Source organism: Prunus dulcis, chromosome 1 (assembly GCF_902201215.1).
Source record: "Prunus dulcis chromosome 1, ALMONDv2, whole genome shotgun sequence".
Taxonomy (NCBI): Eukaryota; Viridiplantae; Streptophyta; class Magnoliopsida; order Rosales; family Rosaceae; genus Prunus; species Prunus dulcis.
In genome coordinates this window covers 30,434,499-30,459,791 of record NC_047650.1, presented here as the reverse complement: position 1 = coordinate 30,459,791, position 25,293 = coordinate 30,434,499, and the positions used below count along the sequence as shown (strand labels likewise).

Here is a 25,293-nt window from a genome sequence, read left to right as displayed (position 1 = left end):
CACTTTCATTGAAAGGGCCCCGGTTTGAACCCTCATACCTTGGTAGTGTGTTTGTAAAAAACTCCTTCCTCTCTCTTGTACTTTAGACCATTACTTGTATTAAAAATAATAATAATAAATAAATAAATAAAGAAGGGCCCTGGTTTGGAAAAATCAAGTTGAAAAGTCTCCAATATATTTGAAGAAACATCGAGTCGGTTTGCATAAATTTTAAATAAAAAAGAAGTTAAGTCGGTTGTGGATATGGACACGGCCTTAAAAACTTACGCGGACTTTCTCGGTCAAGTAAGATTTGGGCTTTCAAATGATGCACATCACCACCAACCCAAAGAAAATGGGCTTAAATTAGAAAGTCAGTCCCGCCAGACCTGCAAAAAATATCCCTGTCGTCTTTGTCTGTTGCTCTATTACTGTTTGTCTCGCTGGCCTTCCTCACTGACTCACTCTCTCTCTTGCTGCTTCTCTCTATTCGGATATGGTGTCTCTCATCTCCCCGCCACCATCAACTTCCTATCTTTTCCGCCACAAGTCCTCGTTCTACGGCACCGTTTTACCTGAAAGGTAATTTCTAAAGATTAGAGCATCTTTACATTTAGAATATCGCTAATAAAAATACAACGAAAACTTTGAAAAATCTTTTTCTTCCCCAATTCTCCAAAATTAAATGCAGCATTTTATGCAACCAGCAGAAACTTTCTTATGCTTTCATTTTGCTACGCTAGTATATGAAAATAGAAAACTCTTTGAGATCACTCCACTCTCTCTCTCGCGCCTTTCTTCAGCTTGTTCCTGTTCCTAATTCCCATGGTTTGTTACGTATAGGTGTGGCCAGGTCTCGCAAAATTCGAATAATATCAGATACTACGCAATAAGCTGCCGACTTAGTACCAGAGCCAAAGAATCTCCTGCTCAAAAACCCAATACTTTAATCAAGGAACCTCACAAGTACTTTGATCAGGTCATCATCACAGTTCGCTCAGGAGATGGCGGACATGGCGCAGTCCTCAACATGCCTAACCAGAGAGCTAGTAAGCCTCAAGGAAAACACGAGAAGGAGAAGCTGAGGAGAAAAAGCTTGTTTAAACGGGATTTTGGTGGGTCCCTTATTCTTCCTGTGGGTGGCCATGGAGGTGATGTTGTGATCTATGCTGATGAGGGTAAAGATTCGTTACTGGAATTTCACATGAAAAATAGGTACAACGCAAAACGCGGTGGGAATGTGGCTGCAATGGGTGTTTTGACTGCACAATTGCATGATGGACTTTCTGCCCCAACTTTGCGTATTCAAGTGCCTCCAGGTTTGTGCATTGTTTTGCAGTGACTGTAAAGAATTGGGATTTTCATGAGAGATTTTCTGTTTAAATAGTTTCTTCTTATCACTTTGTTTATCTTCCATGAACCTTATCTCTGTATCCGCCTGTGCTAACCTTAGGTACGGTAGTGAAGCGTAAACGAGGGACATTGTTGGCTGATTTAGCACGGCCAGGTGATGAAGTCCTTGTAGCAAGGGGTGGACAAGGAGGGGTGAGCCAACATGCCTTAAACGGAGTGAAAACTTCAGGGAAAAAAAAACAGTCGTTTGTTTATTTTTCTTTAGACTCAGAACTTTTGGCAATTGGGAAGATAGTCCCAATCTACATTACAGATTATTCTTTATTCAGTAAACTGTTGTGTAAATAGTATTTTCAATTTGCCTTTTACATTTACATTTTTCTTGGATTTTGTGGCAGATTAGCTTGGTAGAAATGCCAGAGCATAGCAGGAAAAAGTTGATGGCTTTGACCACAAATGTGATGAGAGATGATAGTGATAAGGTAATGTGGTTGTGAATATATCTCGACTGAGACATGATAGTGTTTGATATGCATTATATAGTAAATATATCCATTGAGACATGTGCACACTCAAATTTATTGAAAATTTCAGGCAATTGTGATGTTTATACATTAAGCTGCTCAAGATTAGCCACTTTCTTGACTAACATCTTCCCTCTCTATCTCTCATTCTCTTTGTGGGCCTGTTCAAGCAGTAGAAAAATATAACTTATCCAATAACCAGACTATTTTAGTCATATGTGTGTTTCTTATTTTAAAACAGTTTGTAAGCCATTTTCAGATGATTGCAGGTTTTAGCTGTTGGTCAACCAGGAGAGGAGGTTAGTCTAGAGTTGATTCTGCGAGTTGTTGCTGATGTTGGTTTGGTTGTAAGTATTGTTTTCATGTTCTCTCCCTGGGGTTCCCTTTTATTTTGAAGTTCTGCTCTTAGAAGTTCAATGATCACATTGTGATGTGTTAATGAAACTGTTGGTAACTGACACTCTTGGTACCTAGATTTCCAAAAAAATAGACAATACCTCGCCGGTTGTATGTACAATGAAATGGAGTAATAAATCTTTTGATCAAGTTAATTTGGAATAGAATCGAAGAGGAAAACCCTTCTAACTCCATTAAAAATTTTAATTGAGTAAATGTAAACACGTATTCCTTGTTAAGTTTTTCTTTTTTGTTATAGATTATATTTGGCCTTTCATGGGTGGAGAATAAAGAAATTATAGAGCAAGGCTACTTAGTAAAGGTATTAGTACGGTCTTTAGATTGCTAATATGTGCCTGCCTTTGTTGTAGGGCCTTCCAAATGCTGGAAAATCAACCCTTTTGTCAGCCACTACACTTGCAAGACCTGATATTGCGGATTATCCTTTCACAACCTTAATGCCGAACCTTGGACGCCTTGATGGTGACCCAAGTTTAGGGCCACAGATGTATTCTTCTGAAGCAACATTGGCAGATTTGCCTGGTCTTATCGAAGGGGCTCATCTTGGGAAGGTAATGTTTTTCTATCTTGTTTACTCACTTATGCTAAAGCTCCAATTGTCTAAATTCAAACTCTGGTCATCCTTTAGGGTCTTGGTCGCAATTTCTTGAGGCATCTGAGGAGGACCCGGCTATTGGTCCATGTTGTTGATGCCGCAGCCGAGAATCCTGTAAATGACTACAGAACCGTCAAAGAAGTATGTGCCCTGTTATTCATGTGCTGTATTTTTTATTGATAAGTTAGTGTGTAATTACTGATATCAAACTTTCATTCTAGTTGCTTGTTGTTAAATGTCATTATTGTGCCGTTACCCTATGAATGATGATTCTTTAATGGTAGTCAGTTTTTCCCCTTGTGATTACTGGTTAGCCTCTGTTGTTTTGATATGGAGAAGGTTTGAATTAGTGGGAATGTTTACCATGTGCTCGATTTTTCCTTCTTTTTTCCCCCTTCCCTCCGCATGTCAGTATTTAACCTGATGCTAACTACCGGCCTCATATTTGCAGGAATTGCGAATGTATAATCCTGATTACCTTGAACGACCATACATTGTGGTGTTGAATAAAATTGACCTTCCCGAGGTTTGTGTCGTTTGTTTTTTAATCTTTTCTACTGTGGAAAATGCATCCTGGTTCCAATCTCTGTTCTCTGCTGGTCACTAATATCTTGTTCAGTGAAATAACGTCATCTCCTAAATCTCACATTTGATTGAAATATATCTCCGCATTTCAGGCAAAAGACAGGCTTCCATCTTTGACGGAAGAAATAATGAAACTTGGTGTTGAAAGGCCATCTTCTGAGCCAGAAATGAGCAGTACAGGTGCAGTTCAACAGCTGTCCTCTGAAGATGGGAATGCAGATGGGAGTTCTCCAAGAGTTCTTACTAAAGACAAGAAGGATAAAGATATTGAGGACTATCCACGACCCCTCGCCATTGTAGGAGTCAGTGTTTTGTAAGTTCTATCCCTAAAACTTTATCTTCTGTTTTTCGAGTGCTATCTTTTTCTCCACGGGTGTTATTTGTTATTGGTATTTGACAGCCTCCTATATTTTTCCTGTGCGCAGGAAAAATGCTCATTTGCTAATGTTTTGAAACTAAAGAAAAGGACTTCCCATTCTCATTGAAGAAAAAAAAGTGAAAGCTATTTATTTGGAATTTTTTTTTTTTAATGACGGCACATTATCAATGATTTTATTAGTAACTTCCACTTCATTTTTTTGGGGTAAAGAATTAGTAACTTCCATTGGGAGGTAAAATAAAGTTAACATGTTTGTTTGCTATGTTATCCTTATCCACATAGTAGCCGATATCCTCATTCAGGTTTCTCTACACCCTTCTAAACGGCTCCCCATCCTTTTGGGTTTCAGTAAAAGCCTTGAGGGAGAGAAGAATTTGTTTTTTATGAATCTCCTACATGTAAAATATTTATAGAATTTTTGGGTTCCACAATAAAAACTATTTAAATGTTCAAGTTTTACAAAACAAATTCCTGGATTTTTTTAAAATTCTTCATGGGTAATTGTTTCTGTGACCGAAAACATAAGTAGAGAACTATTTTGCACAATGTTGAATTTGCATGCCTCACACAGCTTTTCAGTTGGAACTACATTTTAGCGTTCTTGTTTATTTTTCTTACAGATGATTTACTACAAATGTATATTCCTCACTATACTCCTGCTTAGTTGTATATATGAAGTAACAAGAGCAGCACCTTAAATAAAAGTTTCAACTATGTTGGTTTTTGCAGGAAAGGCATCAGAGTCGACGAGATGTTGAAGGAGATAAGGGCCGGTCTGAGAAAGTGCCGAGGTGCAAATTAAGCATTGGATTTGAGTGCGAGAACATGAGGTTTTCGGTGTGAAACAGAAACACCTACAAAATTATTATGCACGAGGTTTTCTGGATTAGACAGGTTAGAACAATTTTGATTTGTAACTTGTACATATGCCAAATATGTATAGATAAATTCTGGCAGCAGCATATACTATAACGAAGTCACGAATGAAATTTTCTTCAGCTTTCGTGCCGGGTTTTTTAATTCATGAATGAGATTTAGTATATTAAGTGAAATTTTATTCTTAACAAGAACCTGTTGGTAGGTGTATACTATATATAGAATGATGGATTCATAACATTCTTTTGTCCGTTTTGTGTGTTTTAGCATGTCGGGGTTCGTTGGTACGGTTCGGACCAAGAATCCTAGGATTTCATTTTGGGTCACAATTACGATAATTAATATATATATTTTCCTGCCGTTGTGATTTTAGCATCTGGAAAAGATCGGATAACTACAAGAGAGCATGTGTGTGCAATGATTTATTTGCTGCAAATATAAGGACAAGAGCAGGAGCAGTGGGAAATGGGAATCAGTTCGTAAGATTCATTGTGATCTGTGTACGTGAACTTCTATCCTTTTCGGCAAACACGTAAGAGTGGCGGGTCCTACATGGATCCGAATTCATATGATCCATCCATTGAATCAATCAGTTGTGACACACACTGAGTACATGGGATTCATGTCTCAATTCGTCCCCCTGTGTTTGGGAAATAATGTAGGTTCTTCTTATCTCCAACCGTTTCAACACCGCCTCCGATAGTAAATGAGCCATTATCCCAATCCCCCTCCCTCTCTGTCTCTCTCTACTTCCCAAACCCTTCATCCAACCAAACATTTTCCTTTCGAATTTTTTCAAAAAAGAAAAAAGAAAAAGAAAAACAGGAGAGTTTTTATCCTTTCTATAAATTTATTAAATAAAAAAAGAAAAAAAAAAGAGTAAAATGTATGAAAAGCAAAACTGGAATTTTGCTCCTGCCCGATTGCCACCTGAGCTAGTAAGCAAACAAAGAGGTAGGCCAAGTGTTGTATAAGAGAGTTAAACAGTGAGGCTGGCCGTGGACACGACATGTCCTGTTCGCCATGCCAAGTATTCAACCAAAAGCCACGTTTCAGGTTATGTCTCATAACTCCTTCCTTCCTTTTCCTTCCTTCCTTGTCGTATAAATACCGCCACCCTTTTCACTTATGGCTTATCACACGCACCAAAAGCAAAAACAGAAGAAAAAGAAGAAGAAAAGAGAGAGAGAGAGAGCTCGGAAACACAGACACAATCCCTACCTCTTTAAATCCCACAGTTGTGTGTCACTGTCAATCAACCACAATGTTGAAGTCAGAGATGAGCAGCGTTAAGGTTGGGGAAAGAAAGCAAGTGAAGAGGCCTGCACAGGCCAGTTCAAGAAAGGGGTGCATGAGAGGGAAAGGAGGCCCTGAGAATGCCATGTGCACTTACAAAGGTGTGCGGCAGAGGACTTGGGGGAAATGGGTGGCTGAAATCCGTGAGCCCAACCGAGGTGCTCGTCTCTGGCTTGGCACTTTTGACACCTCCCATGAAGCTGCTTCGGCTTATGATGCTGCTGCTCGCAAACTCTACGGTTCCCAGGCCAAGCTCAATTTGCCTGATCAATATCACCATCAAGTCCCTTCCTCTGCCAACACCCACATGCTTTCACAGACGCCAAACCCATCAGCCCAACTAACCCTTCTGCATCAGAATCCATCAGGTACTTCCAGTGCCTGTTTATCAAACGATTATGCTGCTCCTCTCAACGATGTTGCAGTTCCAGTACTTCGCGATCATTTTCCGAATGTGAAAGCTCATCAGCCCCATGGTACTTACCCTGAGCCTAAGCCAGAGGCAGAGCACAGCAAGATGAAAGTGGAGGAGAATATGAGTGGCAATGAAGGAATGGATTCTGGAATTTTCTGGGGCAACGTAAGCGGAAACTTTCCGATGTTCGATGACTCGATATGGGTGGAGGCAGCCATGTCCCTTGATTTTCCGGTGATAGAAGATCATGGCATTTTTTCCAGCAACTTCGTCGATGGAAGTGGTTGGGAACCATTGCAGCCATCTCCATGGTGCGTGTAAATGTGAAGCTACAGAGCTAAAGAGGGTGTCCTAGGAAATGAAGTTGCACAAATTAGAACCTCAGTACTTGTATGTACATACATACTCTATATATATATATATATACGTACGTAGTGTAAGAGGTAGGGGTATATATATATATATAAATATATATAGCACAAATATATATATATATATATATAGAGAGAGAGAGAGAGAGAGAGAGAGAGAGAGAGAGAGGTGTATCTACAGGGCCGCGGCGCCGCATGGGTTTTTCTGCGCTTGTCGTGGTCATTGTAGTGTGCTGTATATATCATAAATCAATATGGTTTTTATCTTCTTTTCTCTTGTCTTTTATTTTTATTTTTTATTTAAATTAATATTTTAGGGGCTGTATGTATCTGCAGGTATAAATGATCACTCGAGCTTGCGCCTTGCATGCCCTATTGTCCTTGTGTATGATATGATTATGAACAAATACAAATATACAAGTATAGAGGTATTGTGATATATTATGTGAATGAATTCTCTTTCGATATCTTCTTGTTTGAATGAGACTTGTGCCAGCCTTGGCATGACGTTGGAGCTAACAGAGCTCCTCCTCACCTAAGTTTAGCATTGGATATATTCGTCGTCTTATTGGAATTCCAAGTTTCCATTCCTAGTTTGCTTTCAACTTTTAATTCCAAAGTCTCCTAATCTTCATTATTATGATTTATTTCCCTTGCCACAGCGGTGGTTGTCCTCTCCTCTTGAAGCTTTGAGTTTGAACTTGTCCGTATCACAGCTGAGCTGAGACACAAGTCACATTAATTCATCTCTATCTCTGTTTCAAGTCGGGGCCTGCTTTGAAACAAGGCATCAATCACCAAAGACTCAAAACGTTTCTGCATTTATTGCAATTGGGGAGTTGATGGATGAGCCGTAATTTTATCCTTTACCCTACTTTGAAGGAAGTGGTGTCAGACAACATAAAACACAACAGAGCAGTTAATTGCTTCATCTTTGGAATTGCATGAGAATGACAACAGCAAACTTTGCAAGATTTCATTCATTCTATATAATGATAACATGAAACCTCTTTTACATATCAAATAACATTATATTGCGGCTAGGAGCTGCTCTTCCAGAGATTTCCAGTATCCGTTTTTCAACCATAGAGAATCAGCTTCTACTGCATACCCATCTTGATTCCGATGCCAACTGAAAAATGCATGACTTCTGTTTTTTATGTCGAAAATCCCATGACCAAAGCTAGCTTCCCGGAAAGCTGAGTAGCTTGGTTGCGGTTCTGTCATTCTGCAGACAAAAGAAAAGCCAGTACATTTTTCAGAAATTTTTATTAATAAGAAAAAACACTGCTCCCGCCAAATATCATATAATTAGCAATATCCATACTTACTCAGTAACCAATCCTTCTAGATTTCCTCCATCTCCAATGGTTATGTAAACTGGGGCTGATTCGTCACTTATAGGGCTGCACAGTCCATTCACAATGTTGTATGCAATATTTGATATCCGCTCCTGCAATACAAACATATTTGATTTTAGAGTTACACTATTGAGAAATCCTTTTTTTTTTCCGGTCATTTGAAAGCACTGCGTGCCATTGTAATAAGGAGAATCTGCACTTACGGATCTTTCATAGGCATGAACATGACCAGCAAAGATAATGTCTACTTTGTACTTGACAAACCATTGCTCGTACATCACTCTCATGGATTCTCCTTCCATATAGTGATGTGCATAACTATTATATAGTGGAGAATGCATAAGAACAATAAGCCATGGTGTCTCTGTTCTGTTCACTTTTGGCAGCTCCTTTTCAAGCCACTTGTATTGAGGAGTATATTTCCCTGAAAATTAAAGTACAATTTATACTCACAAACAAAAACATGGCATAGAAGCGAGAAGCAGGCATTCTTATACCATATGCGGAGTAAGAGGACAAGACTATGATATATGCTGAAGCTCTCTTGATGGAGTACCAGAGAGGAGATGTACTATGTGAAGCTTCGTATGGAACAAAATACCGGTTTGTGTAGGGTTTGAAGGGTTTGCTTTCACCCTGCAATAACATTGCAATTACACATTTTCTTTCAAATTATAAGTTCAAGAACCAAATAAGAAAAAGAAACATACAAGTTCAGGAACAAAATCTATTTCGTGGTTTCCTGCAGTCCATATCCAGGGTTGATAAGCAGCATTTCTCTCTGTGAACCTCCCCCATGTATCCCACCTGTTATTGTCATGAAACGGATAATCATCTGCATAAGAGAGGTCCCCAACAAACAATACCGTCTGCCCTTTTGTTGGGTTCAATTCATAATGGGTAAGTGTTCGATTTGAATCGTGAGTTTGACCAAGATCCCCTGCTCAAAATGCACACCAGAGTGAGAACAAGATAGAAACACACAAGCATAACAGCTTTGTATAAAATTGTGTTTATCTGGTATCAATACAATGGTACATTATATATCAAAGCGAACAGCCTGCAGGGAGAACAACCTTTCAACTAAAAATGGAACTAATAAGAAAACTTAGATGGATGAAATTTGAAATACCTATGAGGCCAAAAGTATAAGCAACATCAGGACCAACGCCAGGAGGGGTTGTGAACCAAAACCGCCGCGTGGTATTACCAATCCCGACTTCATAGTAGTATTTGGTGTCAAACTGCAGCGGCGATTCAATTTAAACTCTCTACCTTCAATCCAATTCAAAAACTAGAGAATGATACGGGGGAGGGAGACTAGTGCCTAGTGGCAGGTACTTTACTTACCTCCAAATTGTGAATGGTGCAGTGATGAATGTAACCAGAAGTGTAATTGAAGTAGTGGTAAGTGAGAAGAGTGCCTTGAGCTTGGTTTTTGAGGTTGGTATTATTTTCTGCCCAGTAAAGCACTGTACTTGAACCAGGTTCATCTGGAGTGACCCAAGAGACAATCACACCCCTCCCCTCATGATCTCCTTGTGTTATATGAACCTTGAACAAATCATAACACTTTGAAATCAGAAAAACCATAACCCAGAAATCAAATCATGCAATCTTGAACAATTCATAAGAGTTTTTGTATCAGTATTTAAAAGAACGGTTTATAGAAACACCTGCTGAGGGGCATTATATCCGGGAGGCACTTGGAACACATCACTGTCTAAAGGCATATCAAGGGACAAGTCATCATTTCTAACATAACTACTTGTTATCCCACCCTCACAGACCTCCAGGACAACCAGTAACATACCTACAAGCCCAGCACTGTTCAATCTCCCTGTTACCTTCCTCATTGTTCCAGCCACAAAATTAAAAACTATATGCCCATTTTTCGTTACAATCTGCTCTTTTTATTTTATACAAGTACCAGCAGTTCTGTCCTACTCAATTGGAAGTTGCAACCGACTGTAATCAGAAACACTGTAACTCAAGTCAGGAAGAGGAGGAGGAGAGAGTGTACGGATTGCAGATTGATTGACTGGTGTTGTGGACACGTAGGCCAGAGTGGCCAACCGTCAGTCAAAAGCCCCAGTGCCTGCCATTTGTACTTCCAATCAGAAAATTCTTTGTCCACGCAACATTACATAATGATTCATGGCATATTCACTTGTTGGAATCGAATATGCACCTCCTCTCTAGACTCTATGATTGCTGTTTGCGAGTTAGTTGGTTTCCATCAAATGGGCCGGGGCTAACCACTTCACATAAGTTTTTAGGTATAGGCTAAGGCAACTCATGATTTTGGGCTGCCATTTGCATATCCAAATCACATGAAATTTCTATCACCAAAAATCTCAAGTTTTTTGGGCATATGGTATCAAACTTTATAATAAAATCTTGGGTTCTTAATGGAAATGTCCATGTAATGCAACTATTATATTGTAGACATAAATTTATTTATTTTTTATGGAAGCGATAATCTACTTTATACTAAACTAAAATACGAGGAGAGGGATTCGAACTCAAGCGCAAAGTGGGAAGCACATTTGCGCCAACTTGGCTAAGCCCATGTCTGTAATTGAACCTTTTTTTCACTTCCAACAAAAATTCAAATTTAAAATATGTTACCATGTAAGATAATATTTATCCTAATAATATACACCTAAATTGCAATCTATGCCATATACACTTTAAGATTTTTTGAACGAATGTTAAGCTTGTTTCCTAATTTACAGTCCATAATTTATAGTCTGTCAATAATTATGGTTCTTTTTAACATTGAATGGAATTTATTTTCTCAATTTTAGAGATTATGTTTCCTTCAAAAAGAACAATGATTTACCTACCTTGATACTAAAAAACGAATAATAATAATAATAATATCTTGTATATATCCACGAAAGGATAGGTATCCTACAAAAAAAAAGATAGATAAATTATAATATCCTATAAATTTATATTAGGTATTCTATTATTCCATAATATATAGAATGCGCGCGTAACAGGGTAAACTCTAATTATGGGTAAACCGGATTTTAAGCGTAATTAGGTAGATAAGATGATGAATTCACTACCAAAAAAACTCACACTAGCTACAATATTGTAGGTAAGAAAAAAACTAGTGTAAAGTGAAAAAAAAAAAAAAAAAAACCAAATTTACTATAAAATCTTTTTCTTCCATGAATATTGATGAAAATTGTGTTGAAAGAAATTTATTCGTCATTTATAAATTTCCCCCGATATAATTTCTTCACACAATCGGACTCGGTGATTAGGGGAATTGGGTTGGTTCCTTCCTATCCTATGCACTTTGGTTTTTCATCATTCTCTTCTTGGGATGAGCCCCAATCTCAAGTTTGGGGAATTGAGGAGAGTAGTGTGTTATTGTTATGTAATGTGCCATATGGACACAATCTAATCTAGTCTTTGTCCATTTCGCTTGAACAAGTGCTTAGGCGGCACTGCAGTGAGACTAGTTCCTGCATCTCCCTCCCCTTTCGTTGCCCTTTAGGTTGTGTACACAATAGCAACATTGTAACCTCCTCCAACAACTTGCCTTATTATGCAACACTTTGCTCAATCTCCCAACTCGGAGATATTTTTAATTTAAAATTTTTCAGTGCCGCTCCCGACAAACACTTAAAAACAGCACAAACTTACTGTAAGAAGGTCCAAATCATGAAGGTAGGTCAAACTCTTCTTTTGCAATGACAGCAGCGAGCTTATTTAAATTGGTTCCCGCACGTAGTTAGCTTGAATAAATCTCCTAGCCAGCTCCTTTTGCAAATAGCATAGTCTCAATGGAGCAACCTAAATCAGCTGCAGGCGATCCATATGACAAGTCCTTCATTCAGCCCTCCATGGAAAAATTTGAAGATTTTGACCAAGTCTTCGAGAAGGTAATTCACAATTCTTGATCCAAAGCCAAACTAGCTAGCAAGAGCAACATATGATATGAGCAGAGTTTTCTTTTCTCTAACTAACTGATATATATATATATCAACATGTAGGAAGAGAGCCTATCCGCTAGTTTGGTAAGCAATGGACGTGTGGACTTCCATGGAAAAGTTGCAGACAAGAAAAAAACTGGAGGATGGAAGGCCTCTCCATTTATCATAGGTAATTATTTACGATAATAACATTGCAAATTTATGTTCATTAATTGTATGTATGTATCATATCTTTATGTTGCCTGATTAATGAATGGAATGCATGCAGTGAATGAGGTAGCTGAGAGGCTGGCATTTTTTGCCGTTGCGGTGAACATGGTGGCTTACTTGGTGTTTGAGATGCGGCAATCGCTACCAAGTGCAGCCACCCATGTCACAGATTGGATTGGAGCTGCCTATGTTCTCACACTTGTTGGAGCCTTTTTAGCTGATGCTTACTTGGGCCGCTTCAAAACCATCATCATTTTCTCATGTGTCTACGCCGTGGTATGCATTGTCATTCGTAACACCACTTTGATTTTGGATCATTGGGCCCACAAGCCTTCTTGGATATCTAAAGTGGACTGCTTGTTATCTAGATAAAGCCCATATGAGTGATGTTTGTTTGTTTTTTATGACTTTGCTTTGCATACGTGTTATTACATATAGGGAATGGTCTTGTTGACGCTATCCACCTCCATAGACAGCCTACGTCCACCGCCATGCACGACCCGGCCATGCAACAAGGCAACCGACGGCCAAACTGCCTTCCTCTACGGCGCACTCGGCCTCATAGCCCTCGGAACCGGCGGCATCAAACCGTGCGTCTCATCCTTCGGAGCTGATCAATTCGACGAGGCTGATTCAAGAGAAGTCCAAACCAAATACGCCTTCTTTAACTGGTTCTTCTTTGCCATAAACATAGGTGCGCTGTTGGGAATTACGGTGTTGGTTTACATACAAGATAACAAAGGGTGGACTTGGGGTTTTGGAATTCCAACGATTGCCATGATCTGCTCCATTGCCATCTTAGCCGCTGGTGTTCCATATTATCGTTATCAAAAGCCCATGGGCAGCCCTTTCACTAGGTTTATTCAGGTGGCTGTGGCCTCAGTGAGGAACCATTTTAATGGGGTTGAGGTGGTTCGTGAAGCTGATCTGTATGAGGTTAAGACCAACCAGTCTGATATCTTGGGTGCCCGAAAGCTACCTCACACTACACAATATAGGTAAGTCTATATATAATTATATCTGCCTCGTTTATATAGCAATATGCATATTATATGAAGTTCTTTGTTTTGTCCAAAGCTTGAAATAAAGGTGTCTCTTTTCGTGAAGGTTTTTGGACAAAGCAGCGGTGGTGACAGACCCAGAGGGCAGCCCAAAGAGTCGTTGGATGCTATGCACAGTGACCCAAGTAGAAGAATTCAAATGCTTCATAAGAGTCCTCCCCGTATGGACATCAACCATAGCCCTCTCCATCTCATTCTCTCAACTCTCCACCTTCTTTGTCAGCCAAGCCAACAAAACCAACCGCCACCTCGGCCCCAACTTTGAAATCCCCGCAGGTTCCGTCCCTGTATTCGCCGCAATCAACGCCCTCATCCTCGTCCCCATCTACGAAAAATGGATGGTTCCGACCATCCGGAGACGCACGGGCCACCCACGTGGCCTCACATCGCTACAAAGAATGGGGGTCGGGCTCTTTGTCTCAATCTTTGCCCTGGGCTCAGCTGCCTTGGTTGAGAAGAAACGCCGAGACCACTTAAACCCGTTGAGCAAGATGAGTGTGTTTTGGTTGCTTCCTCAGTTCTTTCTCATCGGCACCGCTGAGGTTTTTACGTACGTGGGACAGTTGGAGTTTTTCTACGATGAAGCCACGGATGGTACGAGAAGCATAAGCAGTGCAATGTTTTTGAGTGAGATTGGGATCGGGAGTTGGTTAAGCACTGCGCTTGTTAAGATCATAGACAGTGCGACTGGTGGGGAAGAACAAGGGTGGTTGAGGAACGACTTGAACATGAGCAAGCTTGATTACTTTTATTGGATATTGACGGCTATCAATGGGGTTAATTTCTTGGTGTATTTGTGGGTGGCTCGGCGTTATAAAGGTAGGCATGGTTCACGCACCAGTGTGAGAGATGGGGACGAGAGTTGATGTGTCAATTAGTGAAACCTTTAATTAATTTCATGAATTAATACAATTCCAAAGTGTGCGCATTTGTTCATTAATTATTTTTGTCATGCCTTTTTCAATATAGAGATTCATTTGAGTTGAACTTTTACTTGTTTTTGTGGATGGCGAAAATATCTCTTTGAATACTAAATTAAAGTAGTACAGGATGGTCAAGGGCGAAAATGGAAAGAATGGATGCCATTCACGCATATCATTAAAAGGAAAAGCATCTTACAATCATAAAAGAAATGCATGCTCTCCAGAGAAAAGGTAATTTTGTTACTATTGTGTAGCCTTTTACTTAACACTTTAATGATGTAATGTTGGGATCTGATAATTATACATTTAAATTTTCGGGTAATGTTAAGAACACCAAATTTATGCACCAAATTTAAGTCTCAAATAATGTGGCTCATGCTATGTAATAAATATTTAATTAATCAATTCCAACTTGGATTATGATTTAGTTAATTTATTTTAGGAAAAAAAATTGAAAAACCTAATTAATCAAAAGCCCTGCGGCTAACCCTAAACAATTAAACTTGCCGTCATACCACCATGAGCGAGGCTTGTTCTTACTAAAGTTGTAATTTAATCGGTTTCAGTGGAGACTCTCTCTCAAACCCCTTGATGTAGGATCCGATGCACATACATAAGATTCTATATTGATGATGATGCACAACTTATACACAAAGCTAACGGAGTCAAAACTGAAATATATAAATAGCTAATTCATTCAATCGATCGGTTTATGTGGCTGAACTCATCAGACTTCTCTTCTCATCATTCATTTCCCCTATCCTCAATCATCTTCATGGAGTCAAAATTGAGCCAGGTCTTCGTTTCAAAAGTCTCAAAATCAAATATCCTGGTTTCCAAGCGAGGATGATGATGATAAAAGTCTCAAATTCTGATGCTTGTTTCCAAGATGATGATGATCAGAGCCAACAATGGTACAACTTACGATAAGTTTAATTATTTAGGGATGAAATTAGTTAACTAAATATTTATGACGTGGCATGTGGGACTCAAGTTTGGTGTCCCTAGCATTATTCTTAAATCTTACCAGCAATTTTGTCACCACACTAGTAACATAATAGAATCATAAACAATAATTAGATCACCTACATACCCCCAACCAATATCGGATTTTTCTTCTTGTGATTATATATAGACGTGAGAGAGGTGGTCAATTAGTGCTATGTTTCCTTGCTGGGATCGTAATTAAGTGCATGAATTAGCGAGTCATGACAATGTAAGAAAGACAATGTAGGCAATAATGTTTCGTAAATCAAACGATAAATTAACATATAAAGCATATGGGATTTGAGGCTCTGAGGCCCACATAGTTGATAGCTGACAATGATCATCATGATATCCACCCCCCTGATGAGATCTCTCTCTCTCTCTCTCTCTTTGATTTTTCCTCCCTCCCCTACTAAGAAAGCGATTGAGTAAAAGTGAAAAAATTAAAGAAAAACGAAAAAAGGAACACCTTCATACACACACAAAGCTTTCTGATATATATAACTGAAAAAGCAGTACTTTTTTCTTCTTCTTCTTCTGATCTTGAAGGCCAAGGGGCCAAGGCTGTCGTCAAAAGTTAGGAAATAGGATCTCAAACATTTTCGGTTGATGGAGGGATGAGTGGCTGAGTGAGAGACGTCTTGGCTTGGCTTTTCCTGTTGTTTACGTGCTCCGGAGTGGACAGAATTCCAGCCCTGCTGTTTGCTTGAGCTATTAGACCAAACTTTCTTTCTTCGTTTTTACCCCACAGCACTAGGTACAGTCCCACTATGATCAGCACCGCCCCAATTATCCTGTCAAATGTACATCACCCTTGTTATTATTAATTACTACATGTAAATATACATTTTAATTCCACGACAACAAAGATGAGGCCAAAATGTCATATGTCTTGAAATTTTCTTTATACTTATGATCAAGTATGTATGTATGTATGTATGTATGTATAAGTACCCGCCCAAGTAGAATTCTTCGCCTAAAGCGACGGAGGCCATTATAGCGACAACGAGGGTCTGAACAGGTTGATATACAGCAACAAAGACAGGGCCCCCTCTGTCAATGCACCATATCTGTACAGCGAATGCGATCCCTGAAGCAACCACTCCCTGCATTTTTCATCATATTTCATAATTAATTCATTTAACCACAAAAATATTAATTAATCAAAACAAACAAACAAACAAAAGAAGAAAGAAAGAAAGAAAGAAAGAAAGAAAGAGAGAAAGAAAGAAAGAAAGAAAGAGTTTCATATTTCACTTTCAATACCCACCACACCACCACCACCCTGCATTATTGCATTATTGCATTTTTGCATTTGCAAAGCATACTTGAGCATTCGCACATGAACAACAAGTATTGCCCCCTCCTTTTATTTCTGCCGACTTTGACACACTTTTACTTTGGCAAGCTTTTTGTTAACTAACCAGGAAACTATTGCCTAAATCTCGGGCCAAAGAATAACACTTGTTCCTAATTCGACCCACTCTCATTTTTTTCCTGGCTCCCACCTCAGCAGAACAGGGCCATGCTCGTCATTTTAAGAAATAATTAATGTGTCACACGTTTATTTTTAATCTATTAGGTTACTGACCGCGTATAAGATGCTGAAGACTTCTCCTCCGTTGTGAAAAATCCAAGCCTGAGCGTCTCTCTCAAAAATGGCAGCGATTACGATGAACTGTATGAGACCAAAGAAGCAGGTGTAGGAGGTCACAGAGAGACGAGCCGGGTACTTCTTCAGAACCGGGGCTTGGAAGACGAGCCAGCCGGACCACGACAGGCAATGCCCGATCAGGTACAGGCAACCCAGAGTCCAGCTCTTGCCATTTGCATCACCAAGCGTTGACATTATTGCTGATGAAGATGATGAGGATGATGATGATGATACTATGGAGGTAGCATTGCCCATCAATCTCATCATCTGCAGTGGGGGAGTTGGGCTGTATATGGTGGGACCCTTGTACAGAGTAATTACGGAGGCTCCGGCTACGCAGAAAATCGTTCCGACCACCTTTGCGATACCGTCTTTTCGGTTTAGCCTCACGTGCTCAATCCTGCAATGTTTAATTATATAGGGACATACTTACTAGTTAATCTTAGAACATATTAAGAATTGAAACATTAATTAACTTGTATTGTTCATACATGCAAGAGGGAAATTGAGTTAAAGCTTACCTGAGTACGGCTGCCATGAGGAAGGTGATGGCTGGGACGGAGTTTTGGATGGCAGAAGCAAAGGTTGGAGATGTGTTGTCCAACCCCAGCAAGTAGAATCCTTGGTTTGCTGTTATTCTGTGGGGAAAAAGATATATAATTAGTTTGAAATAAAAAGTGATCAATTATCACAATAAACAAATCTTGGAATTTTCATCAAATTAATGTGCAACTCTTTTTTTCAGTCATACCCAATAAGCGCCAGGAGGAAGAACTGAACGAGAAAGTTTAGTGTAATTGCAGGCCTGTCCTTCCTGATATTAATAATAAGAAGTACAACATGTTAATTCATATGAACTATTGCTAGAGAAGAATTAATTAATGGTAAGTACGTAGGTTATGAGTAGTGAGGATATATATATACGTACTTCTCTAGAAAATAGGCAAAGGGAAGGAGCATAAGCAGAGCGATGATGTTCCTGTAAACAGGGAAGACAAGCTTGCTAATGCCCATGTTGAGGGCAGCTCTAGAGACAACATGGAAACCAGCATAGCCAAACTGCAAGGCCAGCATGGCCCCATGCAGTTGGAGTCTCTCAGGCACCGAACAACACATTCTCTTCGCAGAGGCTGAACCTACTGCATCAGCCATTGAAATACGATCTCACCTAAGCTAGCTGATCAAGCTAGCAAATTAGTGATAGCTGGTGTTGTTACAAAGTAAGAGAAGTAATTAAGAAGAAGAGAAGTGGTGGAGAGTTAGGGATGAAGTTAGAGATATAAATATAGAGAGGGAAGGGAGGTCAACAGAGTCAAGACTCAAGAGAGAGTGAGAGGAAAGGGAAGTGGGGGTCCCACGAGGGCCCTAAAAAGACGTTATGTCAACTGTTGTTAAGCTTGAAATGTTTTTGGTTGTCTCCCACATCACATAACATAATATTCTGCTCTCTCTCTCTCTCTCTCTCTCTCTCTCTCTCTCTCTCTCTCTCCCTTGGGGCTTGGCTGACAAGACAAGTCCCCAATCGATCGCACTACCACTAGTAAGCTACATGTATATGAAAAATGAAATGAAATTATTTATTTAACAGCTTCTTCTGTTTTGGCAGCACGCTATTAATGATGATAATTAAGAGGTAGCTAGCTATTAGATATTAAGAGGTAGGGGAAAGAGCCGCCATGGATGAGGATCCGTATATGATTCATGATAGATAGCGCGCACGAGGGGATGTGGGAGCCTCATATGCCCATATGCCATGCGTTCTCATCCCCCGTGAAAACCTGCAACCCCACCACCACCACCACATCCCCCTCTTCCCCACCACCCTTTAACTAAATATTTCACTCTGCACACACACATGTATATAGTTTTATATCATCTGTGTAATTTATTTGTGTGTATTTTATCTGTATTAGTTAATAGTTTTACTGTTCCCTAGAGCATGAAACTTGCCTACACGATTAATTTATATCCGCCGTACAGGTATCAAACCTTTGTTGGCACTAAGGATACCCTTGATGTGATGATGATCTCTAGTTGCATTACGTACCTAACGAGTATAGTCTTCTCATTTGCAGAGAACGAGAGAGAACACCCTCGGTTGAAATGGTGGTTAAGATTTAAGATCATGGGATGGATAAAAGCCTTGTTTTGGACGAGGGTGGTCCACCCTCGGTTGAGAATTGAGGTTTGATCAGAAAAAGGTAAGAAAAAAATATACGCCACTTTGATAGAGATGCAGGACCATATCTATATATGTGGCAGGCAGTGTATATTTTTCAAAAAGAGAAAAGTAATAGCCAACAGGAAGAATCCATCTTTTCTAGCTCCTTGATCCTTCTTTTCGAATATAAACTAAACCAAGAAAAACTAATGCCGCTCTTTCGTTAATTAATCATGAATTAGAGAATTAAAGCGTCTTTATTATGATATCTTTTGTTTTCTAAAATTAAAAAAATATGAAAGTGTTTCTTTCTTTCCACTGACACTGAGCGAGCGAGTAAATATTATTCCGACTGGTGACCGGCCACTCCCAAAGTTGGCTGGATCAATTGTGATATATCCTCATTGATATGAAGCCTCCTCGCTTTAAGAGACAGGCTGCCTCCCCTCAATTGAGACCACCATCATTCTTCTCTATTTCAAAAGAAGAACAAGGCCTAGGCCTGCCCCAGTAAGTAACAATATAATATATATATATATATATATATATATATAATCTCTTGATCGTTAAAAGGTACTTCTTTCTATCTGACAGTAGGGTTTTGTAATCAGTATTATTTTATTATTGTAAAAAGCTACAGGTTCGGAAGAGAAGGACGGGGGTCTGACCCGGCCTGCATGAACCGGTTGGACACCACCCTGACCAAGCCAGTTGTGATGCTAATTGCATTTGCTCAATTCCATTCTCTTTGCAGTTGCATAATTACATGACTGACAGCTAAAATTAGATTTTGTTTGCACGAGAGAATCTTCCTACCCAGTGTTTGGTCGACTCCCTCTCTCCGTCTTTGACTCATTAAAATATACTCTTTTTCTTTTCTTTTTTCTCTTTATCTTTTTCCTTTATAAACTAAACTAAACACGATCAACTTTTTCTTTTCTTTCAATTTATGGGATGCAAAATAAGCAAAGTTTGAGCCTAAAACGAGAGATTCGAAAATGTTGGGTAGGGCAAGTAGTACATAAGTATGTAGTGGACTTTCGTTTTATGCTCTATGATTCTGCCTTAATATGGAAAAAGAATGTGAGTATCAAGGATATGCTGGATGCATATATATACCCTATGGCTAGATAAAGATTTTCACGAAACGGGGATAGTATTTGGTGAATAACATTGACAATCTGATACACATGATAATACTTCCACGTGATATAACATTTATTGGACGGGAATACCAAAACAATGCTATTTTTTTTTCCTATGGCTATGAATGTTTTGCTTTGGAGCTGCTATTTTTGAAGGCCGAATAATATTGAATTTGTGTGAGTGGATCCAGTAATTATTGCTGCGGAAAATAGTGCTCTCCTTTTCATTTTATTTGTATTTCCTTTATGTTAAGGCTGTGTATAATGTTACCATCTGTTTACTTTTGGGCAGGGGAGCTTTTCTTTCTGGGCTTCTATATATTCTGCTATATAACATGTATAAGATGAATTCGAGCTTTACGTATACGGATTGGATGAATTTGCGTACATGGTGATGACACCAACATTACATGTGCATCTAGAACACGTGGCACGTTGACAGCTAGGGTGTTTATATATACCGTGCATCCTCTAGACAGCCATATGCATATTGTACGGAAGCAGATCATTCGAATTAATTCGCATTATTACTACTACTAATGATGTTCTTCATATGCAATTAACGTTGATTAACCCATTCGATCACATAAATCAAGGAAAAACCCCATGATTTAAGATGTTGGAAAAATTTAGGAGGCAGCAATAACCAACTGGTCGAATGCAAAAGAGTGACTTTAAACAATTCAAAGTAATGTTTAGCACTTTCGAGACAATATGAATGAAGCTTCTTTTTTTTTTCTTTTTTCCCATATAGGTACCCTTGCCATATAGTCAAAATGGACAATGCTAGGCCAATCACGCAATTCTTATCTTACGTCGCGTTCAGTGTTAGCAAGCTAGGGTTCTTCAACATCTCTCTCTCTCTCTCTCTCTCTCTCTCTGATAGATGTGGGTCATTGCCTGAATGCACCATTACAAAGAGGATCACTTGGCAAAGTAATTAAAATGAAACATTTCAAGCCACGTTGAAGCCTCTGAACCAACAAGTTTTAAAAGCCTTGGGCTTGGGGTAGTGCTGTGGTCTACCCCCCCTCCCCAATCATGGTTGGACGTGTTTCATGCTTTCTCTTTTAGTCTCAACTTTCATTAACTGTTGGTTTAAAAAATGTGCATATGTTTGGCATCTAAAATATTGCCAGACAGATTATATTTGAACCGCCGCTCAACTAAAACTAGCCCCACTTATATTTAAAAGCCTCTCATCCATTTGATATCCAACTAATGCATCTACAATTTATAAGGTGATGATGATTTGAACTAGGATATGACTTGCTGTGGGCGACTGTCCCAGTGAGATGCTGAAATTCCGGGTTTGATTCTTTCTTCAATAGTTCTTCTGGATAATTTATTTATAATTTGTCCCTCTCTCTCTCATTTCTATATGTATGGGGCCGGTCCTGAAATTTTGAGGGTCCTGTGCTAGACTTTAATTGGAGTCCTCACATAGTCTAATATGAAATATTAAAAATAAAAAAAATCATGACTTAATGTCATAAAACAATTTTTTTTATAACTAAAATTCATCATCAATTAGCATGTAATAACAATCACAAATCAAATCATAAATTTTTTAATGTTGTCATTTGATAAATTTAAATGTTAGTTTAAAATTAAAAAAAAAAAAAAAGAGTTAAAGAGAAAGAAGAAGACATGAATGTTTTTTTTGTTGTTGTTGTTTTGTTTTAAGTGAAAGAAAGTTTTTTTTTTTTTTTTTTTTTTTTTTAAGGAGAGTGTATGGGTGTGATATATACTATTGTTAGTTTAGTTGGATCTTTCCCCTTGTATTTTTCACGTGCTTTTTTTAAAAACTCTTTTAAATTTTGTTCTTATAATAAAAAGAGAATAAAATTATGAATATATTCACTTCACTAAGACTCAAACCTAGGTATTGTACCAAAGGATACACGCTAGAAACTAACTCCATGAAATACACTTTTGTGTTAATTAATGTTTTGCTTATTGGAGTATATATACAATTATATTAGTGCATATTATATAAAGTAAAAAAAAAAATCAGAGGCCCTCAAAAATCAGGGGTCCTGTGCAGTGGTGCCACTTTCACTACAGCAGGGCCCCTTATATGTATGTATAGCCATGAACATGAAAGTTGAGGTTATTAAATTATTGGGGAGGGGGGCATTGTGGTTCTTGGAATGATCATATACAATCTTCCAAAACGAATCAGTAGAATACGACAATGAGAAGAAGAAAACTGTGTGTGCATGTTTGGTAAATGAAAATTGGAATGAGAGATAAAAGGCATGACCAATTAATCCCTCGTTTGGAAAGATCTCTGTAGGTTTATGTGGGTTGGTTCTTGGTTGGTTTCTTTTTCATATCTTGTACCGGATAAACCCACTAGTACTGATTCTTTATTGCTTTTGTTTGGCTCTTTTCTTTTGGCACAAAAGTGATTCCACCCACCGCTAATTGCACTGTGTGCAAACATTGTAAAGGGCTAGCTAGGGCTGGATGGATGGAGCTAATTAACACGGTTATTTATTTTGAGAAACTTACTGCTTGATTAGACATGCTCATGTAGATTATCATGAATTAATTGCGTGTCAAATCATCTATAACATACTAATTAATCGCTGTCCATCAAAGTCAAGTTGGCTTTCTCCTTTTTGACTATTTTTTTTTTATGTTGATTAGGGCATGAAATGGTTTCGTTTAACTTTACCTTAATAAATGCCTCAATACATATATATCTCTCTCTCCATGAATTGGTTTGCCACTTTTGGCATGCACGTTCATGGGAGTGACCGAGTTCCCATTAGCCTTCGCTTTCATGAATTGCACCATTAATGAGAAAGGAAGGGTCCCAACGCTGGGCTATCCCAACCCAACCCACTAACTAGTGCATTTCCATGAACAAGTTGATGCCTCGATCGCTCGCTGGCTCAGTTGATCATGTTGTTTGAGAATGAGAAGATAGATAGATAGTATTGGAATCTTACTTTTGTGGTGCTAAAGTTTTCTCTTAAAATCTTCCAAAGGTGACAAACAAGATTCCAAGAATGGACAAGGCCTCGATCGACCTCATTAATTCTAGCTAGGCTAGGCATAATTAATTAAATAATGTGTATCTTCATGCAATTTATATTGAAACATCCACTCTCACACTCGGTAGTCGGTGGGGTTCATTTATTTTGTCACGTCTTTATAAATGTCAATTACCAAGAAATCTTCCCTTGTTGTTAAGACTCCCAGTAGTCTAATCACAGTGTAAACCCATGCATGAAATATTAGATTAGGGTTTCTATTATCTCACACACACACATTACACATACTAATAAAGTAATTAATTAAAATAATAAACATGGATTGGGAAACCGACCTGCATACATATATATATATGTTTGACTTGACATGATGAATAATATCTGTATATGCATTTGTGCGTAGAAATAATAATGTGCAGGTAGCAGGGAATGATGATATTCGAGAAAAAAGGTATAGTATAGCATGGGCATCATAAAATTTTGAATAGCAAATCTACATGTTGGTCTAGTGGCGGCCGCTGCTTTAATTTTCAAACAGTTAGGTTTCGCATTCCATATTCATACAAACTCATTATTCATTTATTGAAAGCGAAAAAAAGGTTCAAAGAAAGAAAGACAATGCAAAAGTGATCCTCGATCGTCTTCATTTGCTTGCTTGATTAAGATACAGGTCGCATTCCAAAGCCCCCCAATAATTCAACTCTTCCACTGAGTTTTTTTTTTTTTTTTTTGGTCAAAGGGAAACTTCATTGAAGGGAAAGCAACCCAAAAGGAAACAGAAACAAGGAAAGAAAAAGATAGCAGCCTAGGGGACAGACCCGCCCAGGAGCAAGCATAAAAACAGAGACAAGCTAGAGAAAAAGGAAACAGAAAGTAACAGAAACTAGAGGGCCACAAACTAGGACGTCGCCAAAGGAGCACGTCAGCCTCTAGCTAAAAGGAGATTAACAAGGGGGGCAAGGCAGACCATCCGATTGAAGAACAAACACAAGGGAAGAAGGGGGTCTGTTAAGCCAAACCTTATCGCACTTCGTCCTCCTAGCAATAGCCGCAACGGCGTCAGCGGCCTTATTGGCCCGGCGAGAGATCCATCGCCAATCACAAGAGATAAAATTGTTGCAACAGCTTCTAATGGCAGAGAGGATGGGGTAGATGGACCAAATTCCATTGGGAATTTTGCCCCTTACGCAATTCACAAGCACTTGGGAGTCCGATTTAATGACAACATTAGCCAGACCCATCTCAGCAGCAAGAGATAACCCAGCAAGAGCTGCGTGGGCTTCAGCTTCAAGAACCGAATTTGCAATTTTACAAGCAGCAAAGCCACCCATGAACACACCACTAGAATTCCGAATTACACCTCCAAGACCAGCATTAGGATGAGAAATTGTCCAACTAGCATCCACATTTAACTTGCTCCAAGTAGCAGGCGGGGGGGACCAAACTTCATCAATGGAAAAGGTGGTACTAGGTTGGTGCACGGGATGAGAAACCTCTTTCAGCAAATCAAAGTCAGAGATCATGCATTTAATATGAGACAATGTTTGCTTTGGACACAAAGGACTGCCATCAAAGATCTTCGCACAACGACTACGCCAAATGCCCCAACAAGTATAGGCCACATGGGAAATAATCCAGGTTCTGTCAACACGTAGAGAACTATGAGGCCCAATCACTTCGTAAAGCCATTCAGCCATAGAGGTGACACGTTGCCTATCAACACAATAGTTCATGGGGCTGCCAAACCAAACCAACTTGACCCAACCACATAAAAGGAATAAGTGCTCCAAAGATTCAGAATCTTGCTCACACAGGGGGCAAATGGGGGAATCACCAAGATGCCGCTTGAATAAATTTTCCTTTGAAGCCAAGCAACCAGAAAGAACTCTCCATAAGAAGTTTTTTAATTTTGGGATTAAGGAGGAGTTCTAGATCACTTTCCAAAGAACATCAGTAGGAGCATGAAGACTAGATGGGCGCAAGTGAACGTTGGAGGAGTTGTCGGAATGAATAAGATGGTAGCCGGATTTGACAGAATAATCA

General features: G+C 39.0%; 5 protein-coding genes across 6 annotated transcripts; 3 read left to right on the top strand and 2 right to left on the bottom strand.

Moving 5' to 3' along the window:
* The first annotated feature begins 328 nt into the window (after nt 1-328).
* Nucleotides 329-5,212, top strand: LOC117616025 (probable GTP-binding protein OBGC2). Of its 2 annotated transcripts, XR_004584097.1 has the most exons (11): nt 329-561; nt 823-1,298; nt 1,433-1,524; nt 1,731-1,814; nt 2,126-2,203; nt 2,624-2,824; nt 2,902-3,009; nt 3,320-3,394; nt 3,546-3,766; nt 4,562-4,726; nt 5,082-5,212. XR_004584097.1 is itself a non-coding variant. In XM_034345224.1 (10 exons), the coding sequence occupies exons 1-10, from the start codon at nt 476-478 to the stop codon at nt 4,632-4,634; spliced, it is 1,494 nt and encodes a 497-aa protein (XP_034201115.1). In that variant the 5' UTR covers nt 329-475; the 3' UTR covers nt 4,635-4,872. The 2 variants fall into 2 exon arrangements, 1 of the variants encoding a protein (XP_034201115.1); XM_034345224.1 differs by lacking the exon at nt 5,082-5,212 and having other exon boundaries at nt 4,562-4,872.
* Nucleotides 5,213-5,593: 381 nt separating this feature from the next.
* LOC117616030 (dehydration-responsive element-binding protein 2D-like) lies at nt 5,594-7,648 on the top strand. The gene is made up of 3 exons (XM_034345228.1): nt 5,594-6,809; nt 7,127-7,218; nt 7,453-7,648. The coding sequence occupies exon 1, from the start codon at nt 5,718-5,720 to the stop codon at nt 6,738-6,740; it is 1,023 nt and encodes a 340-aa protein (XP_034201119.1). The 5' UTR covers nt 5,594-5,717; the 3' UTR covers nt 6,741-6,809; nt 7,127-7,218; nt 7,453-7,648.
* A 61-nt stretch (nt 7,649-7,709) lies between these two features.
* On the bottom strand, nt 7,710-10,267 carry LOC117616026 (purple acid phosphatase 2-like). The gene is made up of 8 exons (XM_034345225.1): nt 9,828-10,267; nt 9,502-9,705; nt 9,284-9,395; nt 8,862-9,091; nt 8,649-8,787; nt 8,355-8,575; nt 8,122-8,243; nt 7,710-8,018 (listed from the first exon to the last, which is right to left on the bottom strand). The coding sequence occupies exons 1-8, from the start codon at nt 10,005-10,007 to the stop codon at nt 7,820-7,822; spliced, it is 1,407 nt and encodes a 468-aa protein (XP_034201116.1). The 5' UTR covers nt 10,008-10,267; the 3' UTR covers nt 7,710-7,819.
* Nucleotides 10,268-12,170: 1,903 nt separating this feature from the next.
* On the top strand, nt 12,171-14,241 carry LOC117616028 (protein NRT1/ PTR FAMILY 8.2-like). The gene is made up of 4 exons (XM_034345227.1): nt 12,171-12,273; nt 12,373-12,590; nt 12,753-13,312; nt 13,422-14,241. The coding sequence occupies exons 2-4, from the start codon at nt 12,420-12,422 to the stop codon at nt 14,239-14,241; spliced, it is 1,551 nt and encodes a 516-aa protein (XP_034201118.1). The 5' UTR covers nt 12,171-12,273; nt 12,373-12,419.
* Nucleotides 14,242-15,529: 1,288 nt separating this feature from the next.
* LOC117616027 (protein WALLS ARE THIN 1) lies at nt 15,530-18,338 on the bottom strand. Its single transcript, XM_034345226.1, has 6 exons — nt 17,868-18,338; nt 17,691-17,753; nt 17,461-17,577; nt 16,877-17,339; nt 16,240-16,391; nt 15,530-16,079 (listed from the first exon to the last, which is right to left on the bottom strand). Exons 1-6 carry the CDS (start codon nt 18,089-18,091, stop codon nt 15,878-15,880), a joined length of 1,221 nt encoding a protein of 406 aa, XP_034201117.1. The 5' UTR covers nt 18,092-18,338; the 3' UTR covers nt 15,530-15,877.
* Between the last annotated feature and the right edge of the window lie 6,955 nt (nt 18,339-25,293).